The sequence below is a fragment of the Athene cunicularia genome (genome assembly GCF_003259725.1).
Source record: "Athene cunicularia isolate RWA chromosome 1 unlocalized genomic scaffold, athCun1 chr1_part1, whole genome shotgun sequence".
Taxonomy (NCBI): Eukaryota; Metazoa; Chordata; class Aves; order Strigiformes; family Strigidae; genus Athene; species Athene cunicularia.
Window position 1 is genome coordinate 112,830,598 of NW_020799091.1, and position 9,524 is coordinate 112,840,121.

The following is a 9,524-nucleotide window of genomic DNA, read 5'->3' on the forward strand; positions in this document are numbered from 1 at the left end:
CCCCCCCCCCCCCCCAACTTATTGAAGACTATTATTCTAGTATTCATGAATGGCTAAAATATTTGCAGAGTACTCAGAATGCAGAATTTGTCATATAAGGGTTTTTCTTAAGACAACATAACAAATATGGAGACGGAAGGGGAAAAAAGCCTCCTCACCTGGATGATTCAGAAGGGTGTCAAGTTCTTCTTTGGCCACAACCATTCTTAATTTGTCACTGCTATCAATGACAAAAATAATGGCTTGGCCTTCTCTGCATAACATAAAAAGAGCAAAGAGGCAAATTATAGGTTCTCTTAAACTGTGATTAAGGCTTCAGAAGAAACACCAAAAAAAAAAAACCCCCAAACAGCAAACAAACCTGATTTTTTTCCCATCTAATTTTTGTTGGTGTTATTTACCATTAACATTTGAATCCAGTCTTAATTCTGAAATTCAGTCTTTTAGTTACTTGCATAATTTTTTTGAAACATGAGGTTGTTAGCTGTGTCACTTAGACAAAGTTCAGTCTACGCAGACCCTTCAGAAAAGTTTGATTTCACTTCTGAGGCTGAAAAATGAACTCCGAAAACACAACCAACTGCTGTTCTGACAATGTGGTCAGACAAGGAAAATCTCAAGGCAGGTTTTTGTAGGAATTCTTTATTTCCTACACTAAACCAAGTTTATTTAGAAAAAGGTCAATGATATTTTGAGAAAAAACTGTCTGTCCACAGGTGTTTAACATGTAGGCATATGCAGATGAACTTTTAAAAGGATATTTCTTTGGCTTTTAATAGGTTAAAAGCTTTCACCTGTTTCAAATTATTAAGATATTTTGGTGGCAATATATCTACAGTCATAACATATATACAACTATTCAACTCATTTCAGGCTGTTACTGATTTTATGACTTAATGTTCCATTTATCAAAACTTATTTGAAAGCAAAATAGAGTCTGACCAATTCAGATGGACAATTATAAACACCCACAAAAAGTACTTTTAATTTACATTTTCATGTAATATTCACTTCTTGTTCATTTTACATTTCACTGAGACACCATTATGGATACATTCTTCACTCCTCAGCACCATCTATCTTCCTATTTTGGTAGGAAACAGTCCTAGACCTACTGAAAAACAGAAATAACTTGACCAGTCTAAGATTGTATGAGAAGGTCCATTCTTTTCTGGAGTACAGAAGAACTTTAACAGCAAATAAAGCTTTTGCATATTAGCTGAAAATGCTTAAGTAATTTTTATGAGCATTTTAATGAGTATTTTTCTAGAGGAATCAGAGTCCTAGCATGTATTTACTACAAAAAAATAACTTCACAAACAAGTAACAGGGACACAACATAAGCTTACATATACTTACAAAAAGTGTACTTTGAGGACATCCTAGAAAACAGTTTCAAGCCAGACAGAAGAAAAGGGCAAGCTTCAAGTACTCCAAAGCAACTCAGATACTTGATCAGATTTGATTGCCATTTTGCAATTCTTGAAAAATTAAATCTTGCTTAACTTTATAAACTGAACAGAACATTATTATTTTTATATTATTATTAGAAGTTGGTCTTAAATATGTGACTACTGCACTGGGTCAAGAACAGAGGTGGATACAATCACACATTTCACTGTCAGCATTACCTAAGAAACTCCCTTACTCTTACAATGAAAAAACCAGTTTATGCCACACAAGGGATCAGTTACGGAATTAAATACAGCAGTCAGAAAAATTATTTGCTTATGAAGCACTTGGCTAGCATTTTGAGAGCAGCCTCACGGCATCAGTTATTGAAATCCAAAAGATCTAGGAGACATACATCTAACACTCTTGAACAATTAAGATCTTTGACCCACACAACAAGTTTTCAGATTGCTAACATGTATTTTGCCCAGAAAGGAGATTAATCCTCAATTAAAGGATACTTTAAACTCTATCACATGAAATATTAGTATTTAATCAGTATTATAATCTGCAGAATTTTTCCATTCTATTTCTGCAAGCTATTTCTATGTGGTTTACTACTGCTGACCTTACTTAGATCATCATCAGATACTACAGAATAACAATGAGACAACATAAATGAAGATTCAAGTTCCATTAGTAGTTAAAAAACCAGAAAATGGTGTCTATTACCAATAAGGCAATACCACAGTGTTATAACTGAATATCCTGTTTGATAAAATCTAAGAATACTTGGTCAAGTTCTTAGTTACACATGACTCATTCTCTGAGGTTAATCTCCCTCACCTCTAAACATCTCAGCCATCAGTCAGTACCTTTTGGGTCTTAAGTCACTTACCTACAGAAGCACAATAAAATAGGAAACCTACCTCATGTTGGTGCTTTCTTACAGGATTAGTTTTCAGGTTTCAACATTTAAATCCCATCCCTAGTATACTCCCTCAATCTTTGAGTCAACAGGATGTCCCCAAAAGCATGCTGATTAACAGCATATAAAAAAATTCCATTTTTTTAGAACAAAAAGAAAAGTTGTATTTATCCAGAATGACCTTCTGTCAAACACCAGATGTAAGTCTTCTCTGAATGATTCCTAACCACTAGCTATCATCATACTTCTTTCTGTTCACATAACGTACACAACAGCTAATATGAACAGCAACGCTTTAAAATAACTGACAGGCTTACTTGTAGTAATGTTCCCAGAGGTTTCTGTATCTCCCTTGACCTGACATATCAAACACTGTGAAAGACAAGCTGCAAAGAAAATGAAGCGTATGAGGCATCGAAAAAAAGAACAAAACCCAAACCCAAACTATTTTCTTTGATACCCTGACAGAAAAGAGCCAGATCAACTTTAATCCTAATCAACTGAGAATGATTCCCAAAGGAACTTTGGTTACTCTATCTGCCTTCAAGCTATCCTACTCAGTATTGTGGTCTTATAGAAGTATTTCACAATGGAAAGTGTGTTTGTTTATTCTCTGAATAAAAGAACAAAATCAATTGTAAAAAGTTACATCAAATACAATATAACTCCCATTCAGCCTCTCTTTATCATGTTAGTATTGAATATTGTTGCTAATGTTGAGTAAATGAAATTCAGATGAACCATGACTTAAAATCCACAGCCTGTCTAAATTCTGTCCCTAGACAGGCACCAGTAACTTCCAAAGACTTCTGCAGGCAAAACAAAAGCTCTTTTTTTTTTTTTAAAAAAAAAAAAATCCAAAAAAAAACAACAACAACAAAAAACCACATTCTGGTAGTAACAGGTTAACTCAGGTGACCTGACCAAGCTACAAAGAGTAGGCTTCACAACTTTGAGATTTCACCCAAATGCTAAATACAGCAAGACAACTTAAGGAACATGACAAAAAATTCTGATCCACTCCTGACATGCCTACAGAGGCAACATTGACTTTGGAGTTAGCCTTTCCTGGTTTGGGTAGTTCCAGATAGCTCCCCAAGTGGAGGCCTCACCAAAACAAGAAGGTTTAGAAAAGGAAGCTCTCCAGACATCCTTTCTACTCTAGATACAGACATCATCTGATTCTGGACTAGCTGCTCTGCCATGTGTAAAGTTATTAGCAACCTCCAAGCCGTATTTTGAATTGTAATATTAAATTAATGAGGTTTTAGGGTGCATTGTGGGTTGGTTTGGTTTTTTAATCTTCCTATACAGTGTATTTGCAGATCATCCCGCCTACTACAGAATAAGAATAAAGGAAAGCAATATAAATCAATTTACATTCTCACACAGCCAAACCACAAATCTGTCCCATGTGCTTTACTGAGACAGAAGAGAGTTGTGGAGCCTCCTCTAAAAACATGAAACCTATCAGACTCACATATCAGGTCAAGGAATAACCAATTTTCTCGCAGATCTCTCATCCAGTGGGGCATGCTACTCGAAGACTAACCGCACCCATTAAAAATACACCATGAAGGCTACAGAATAATAAAATGATAGCTAATGTTACTTCCTTGAACTATGTCTCACAACATTTCTTTTCTAAATCTTAGCCTTCATTCAACTAACAATTTCTTCCTCCTTTTTCTGACCTTTGTCCCTGACATCTTTATATTCCTAACACTGTAGCCACCATTTTTCATTTAATGAGATTAGACTGCAATGTCTTCAGAGTCTCTCCAGTAAGAGTGCTTAATGGAATATAATAAGCAACTGTTTCTCCTCAAGACTGTAACAGTGCCCAATTCTGAAATTCTTAACAGCAGACACACACTACTGCAAAAATAATATTTTTTTCTTTTTTTTTTTTTCCCCACATACATAGATTTATAGTAGCACAAAACATACAATATATTCTAACACTGTCAGTCCTGGATCATGATTAGGACTCCTGGGTACTACAGCATTTCAGCAAACTGCATGTCGTGCCATTACATCACCACACATTATACTCAGTTACATCCCACTGAAAGAGGTAATTAAGTACAACTATTGTATATTAATTACTTACTTACTGCTAAACGGAGAAAATAAAAGAAACTACTACCTGGAGGTCTTGAACTTCTCTATACTGAATCCTATTGTTGGGACAATGTCCTGAGTTTGAGCCTTTAAAGAAAAGGAAGTACAAATTTTACAATCAAGTTAGAAAATGTAAATATTGAAATATATTTAAAACATGAATACATTACAGATCTATTTACCCCCAAGCTGTGCAATATAAAAACTTTCTACAAATCTAGAAACATTATATTTAAAAAGTTCCCAGAAATTAAAGTAATTAAAAAATCAAGGTTTTGTATTTTCTAGGAAATACAGTGAATGCTATTGGAGAAGAGCATTGAAGACATTTTAGCCTCAAAAAGCTGGGTTCTACCCTTTACATTAGTCTTTGTACTCATGTATGTGTGGATATTACCTATGAAATAAACAGGGGACAGGTTAATATGGAAGATAACAGTTTGAGGATTATGATTGAGATCAAAGTTCACAATATTTGTGCACTTTGGAAATCACAATGTCAACCCAAACAAGTCTGCACGATACCCTAAGGCTCTTGGATAAAAGAAGGTATACTTCTATTAAGATATTAGATTGGCCATACTCGCAGCTTCCATCCACGGGCTGGAGGAGTCTACTTGATGGAGAGAATCACACAGTGGACATTACACACCAGCCTAACTATAGTTCTATTCAGACTACTACAACACAGGAAGAAATCACCATTTACCACAGATGAATGGCCAAAAGATAAAGCATTATTGATAGATGTGTCTGATAACCAGGTTCACTGCTGAGCTAGCCAAGGAACCTAACAGCTAAGTTGGTACAACAGAATAGCTTCTTTAAGGAGCATTGATACTGAGCAGAGAGGTAGGTCACATTCCTTAAGATTGCAGAGCCATCCAAGAAAGTCACATGCAATGGTTTCACAGACTTTCTAGAGTCTCTTAGTAAAAACACTATCTATAAGCAGTTGACTTCTCACATACAACTGAAGCAAGCTTAGCTTGTTCACCTGCAGCTTCATTACGAAAATGGCATTCCACCATCATAAACAGTTTAGTCAACGGTTCTGGTCTCCAAGGGAAGATTTGTGCAGAGCAGAAGAGGTATTATTTCTTTAACATTTATTTCAAATGTATTTATCAGGCCCAGAAGAAACAACTGCAGACAGATGCAGAAACATTTCTATTTGCCAAACACCTAATATATTGCTCCTAGGACAAATCAGCAGTTCTTAAGAAGACTGAGTTGATCCAGAGCTCAAAATCATCTGTCCATCGAACTTACTAAAATAAACAATTTCATCAAGTCTGATCTAATGACATTTGTTGCACATTGGAGAATCTGTCATGTCTTACAATGATGACTTACAGGAGTAGTACGCAAAGCTACCCTCCTAAAACATCACATGAAATGAAAACATTCAGAAGTAAATTCTCATTACACAATTTACAATAAAGGAAACAAATTCTATTTATTCTATTTGTGTAATTCCCTTGGGACCTTCTCTCATACCTATTTTTTATTGTGATAAATCTTAAAGTTTGAGTTCAACTCTAGTTAGGAATCCCTCAGTGCTTAAGGCATGACATAAAAGCACTGCTACAATAAAGATCTCAAAATGTACATAAATATACACTTTGCCTGGTACAAATTGTAGAATTTCCCCCAAATGACTGGCAGCAGATAGTAAGCAGTTTATAACATTTCTGTATAAACCTGTTTAATTTTCAGTGGAAGAATAATTGCCAGGAATGTAAAAGTAGCAGACCCTTTACCACATTACATTTTTTAAAACAACGTCCAGTGGTACTCTTCAGGAAAAGTTCAATGGAAATTAAAAACCAAAAGTTGTGTCCTGATGTAAACAGCAGAAATCATGGTTTCCGAGATGCGTACAACCAACACGTACAAGCCTCTGGCTTTGAACATGCCTATCGGAATTCATCTATTTCTAGTCCATAAACACACCTAGACACAAATTAATCCTACTTTACATTTTGCTCAGAATACTATGCACTCTTAGTGGCCTTAAACACTTTCCACTGGATGAATGAACTGCAAGTATAAATGATACCTTTTTTGAAAGCTATTCTGCTTTAAAAATAGTCACCATTAAGTGTGCATCTTCACGTTATTTCTTATTTTATTATTTACTATATACCTATTATTTTTCAGGAAGAGATAAAAATAAATATGATAAACAAGTACATGTTGTTATACCAACTGTATTTATCCCAAATGTTCGACACATCACTCATAACTGCAATCCTAGCAATTATTTAAATGACTTAAACTGATTCAGATCCAGATTTCAGCCATCATAAACCCTTCCTTATTGGGTGATCTTAGAAAACCATGCCATATTAACAGTTTTTTTGGGAAATGTTTTCTTAACATGCATGTGGATGCTTACTTTTAGTTTTAGTTAGTTGGAAAATACATTCATTCCACTGTACTAAATGAAAAAGCTCTTCACATCTTTTCCATGATCACATTTAGTATAACAGCATGCAAAACCAGTTTAAACATCAATTCTGCAGTAAAACCATCAACAGAGAACTAAGAAGCTTACTTACATTTGAAGGTTTAAGTTTATTTATGATTGTTGTTTTGCCACTATTGTCCAAGCCAAGGCACAAAACGTGAACCTCCTTTTTCTTCAGCCCAAGCCATCCTGCCAGCTTGTCAAACAATCCCATAATTCCGGCTCAAATACACAGGGATCACCTGTTGTTCAGAAAATCAGAGAAGGAAATAGCTGTTGGAAAACCATTACATGTACGGCAGTGCTAGCACCGTAGGTGGGCGTGTGGTGAAGCAGTTGTTAAACTTTTAAAAGACAGTGTGAATAAGACACTGTACAAACACTGTCACAGCAGGTTTGCTTGGTATACTAAGCAAATGGAGTATAAGCTGATTATAGTGAAGAGGCCTTGATACAAAAGTAGATTGGCTGTTTATAGCCCTGTCTATATAATGCTGTGTCCTTCATTTACTGAGTAGCAATACTGTTGTTCTGAGCAGCCCAAATAAGAGCACAACTGTGATGCCTCCTTACCTTCCAAACCGAAAAAAGGAAGACTCTTACATTTTACTTCAAATCATCAATAGTCCAGTCACTTTTCATAATTCAGATGACAAAGCAAAACAGTATTTCCCTTCTTCAGCACCTGCTATGTAATTTACCGAACCCTGAAGTAAATGAAGTACCCTCTGTCTGTTCAATTCAAACGCTAATTGCAACAGGCATTGCCAATATTAACACGTATAAATTATGAACTCATTCACTACAAAAAGAAACTGATTTTAATAGATCTAAGAGACACGAAGCCAGACACCATAACATTCACCCACATGTCAGGTAGATGCCAAACTCCTACTCCTGCCCAGACACTGACTGAAGTTACCTGGCAGTAGCATATTCAGAGCTTACATCACACGTTCCATTGTGGTACCTGGCTGAATATACCTCGCAAAGAGGATAACCCTTGTCTGTCCTGAGTGAATTCCACCCAGAATAATTTCAGCAATCAGACAGCTGAAATATTTGTGATGCATTCAATAATAAAGCATTTAAATTAATGCCAGAGGAATTTTATGGAATGGTGAAGGCTCTTTTTTCTCTTAATAAAGAAAAAACACACAGCACTGGGCACCTCGGATTGCAATCTTAATTAATCCAGAGAATTATCGCAGGAGGAAGAAGTGGAAAAAAATGTCTATTACAAGTGTTTGGTCTCTCTTCTTCACTAACTAATTACAAAATTATGATTAACAGCCTTTTAATAGAAATAATTTTAAAATCTTTGAATTTAATAAAGTCATGTAAGCCATCACCTTTGTTTACAGTATGATTTTTTTAATTTTTAAATACAGATCCTTTTTAAAGCTTTATCTAGTGCCTCTTCATTCAAGACTGGTAGTGATCTACAGAGTGGCTATGTGTGTAACAGCTACACACCGTTGTCACCAGAGTAAAGAAGCCCACCATTAGTTATAGCAATTCTCCCAAAGAAAAAAAAATATCATGATTTTTCTTCTAACTCCCTTTGCTTGATGTCCCACTCCTTGTTTAATATACATACAATTCTGAAAGCAGATTAAGGCTTACTGCTTATTATCCAGTTAACCTGACAAAACCCTGTTCCAAAACACATTACGCTCTAGTCCAATCAAGAGCTTTATTGATATCGTCTAGACAGTAAGGTCCAAAAAAACCCTCAACCTTGCAGGTACTCTTAAAATGGAAAAGGAGAAAATGAAAGCATTTAGAAGATACTTCTAGGGCTTCACTTTTAAACCCAAAAGCCTGAACAGACATTCTCTGACAACAGTTCCTTGCCATATTCTAATTATAGGCATTTTTTCTACCAGTTTGTCATAACAATTGGCAATGTCATTAAAAATACAACAGGGAAAACATACCCTTGACTTCTTGCCCTGCTCCTTTTCTCCTGTTCTTTTTCTCAGCTGTGAAGAGTTACAGCAGTTACAGCTGGCTCAGGTTCCCATATAGTGCCATCTGATATTGAGCCTACAATGCTATACAGCGTATGTTAGACACGTCCTGAAATTATTTAAGATAGGAATTTGGTCCAGGAACTTGTCAAACTCCACAGGCCTTTGTCAAGAACTGTAGGCCTGAGGCACCAGTGCTTAACGCTTGTTGTGACTAACCGGGCAGCGGAGCTCCCGAGGACGAAGCCGTCACGTAAGGCACTCGGAGGGGAGTGGGGCCAGCGAGTAGCCCCCCCGGCCCGGTCCCCGTTCCCCCACCGGCGGCCAGGGAAAGCATCGCTGCCCGCGACGCCGGTTCCCAGCACGCTGAGCCTGAAGCATCAGCGCAGAGAGCGCCAGCCCCGACGCGCTTCTGAGGGGGCGATCGGAGCGGACGGCCCGCGGAGGTCCCGGCCAAGATACCTGACACTAAAAGTCCGTTTAATTCACGTGGATCACTCAAACGCAAGCGCTGAGGTACAGGAGGGCCTTGCAGATTAGTATTATTTCAAGCTCGAACTAGTTTATTTTTATTTTTTTTGCAGGACCCCCGCCTCCCACCGCGCTCGGGGTGAGCGGGCGAGGAGTCAGGGCT

The 9,524-nt window shown here is 36.9% G+C and overlaps 1 protein-coding gene across 6 annotated transcripts in view; it reads right to left on the reverse strand.

Annotated features, from left to right (window-relative positions):
• ARL6 (ADP ribosylation factor like GTPase 6) overlaps positions 1 to 9,342 on the reverse strand; it is a 19,869-nt gene extending 10,527 nt beyond the window's left edge. The window contains exons 1-5 of one of the 6 annotated variants that reach the window (XM_026845421.1): positions 8,858 to 9,342; positions 7,009 to 7,159; positions 4,467 to 4,531; positions 2,638 to 2,706; positions 159 to 253 (exon numbers count right to left, since the gene is read on the reverse strand). In XM_026845421.1, the coding sequence (XP_026701222.1) occupies positions 159 to 253; positions 2,638 to 2,706; positions 4,467 to 4,531; positions 7,009 to 7,131 (352 nt within the window). In that variant the 5' untranslated portion in view covers positions 7,132 to 7,159; positions 8,858 to 9,342. Of the gene's footprint in view, positions 1 to 158; positions 254 to 2,637; positions 2,707 to 4,466; positions 4,532 to 7,008; positions 7,471 to 7,490; positions 7,929 to 8,857 lie in introns of those variants that run through there. The other 5 variants (XM_026845432.1, XM_026845449.1, XM_026845457.1 and 2 more) reach the window with 5 other exon arrangements.
• Positions 9,343 to 9,524: the final 182 nt, after the last annotated feature.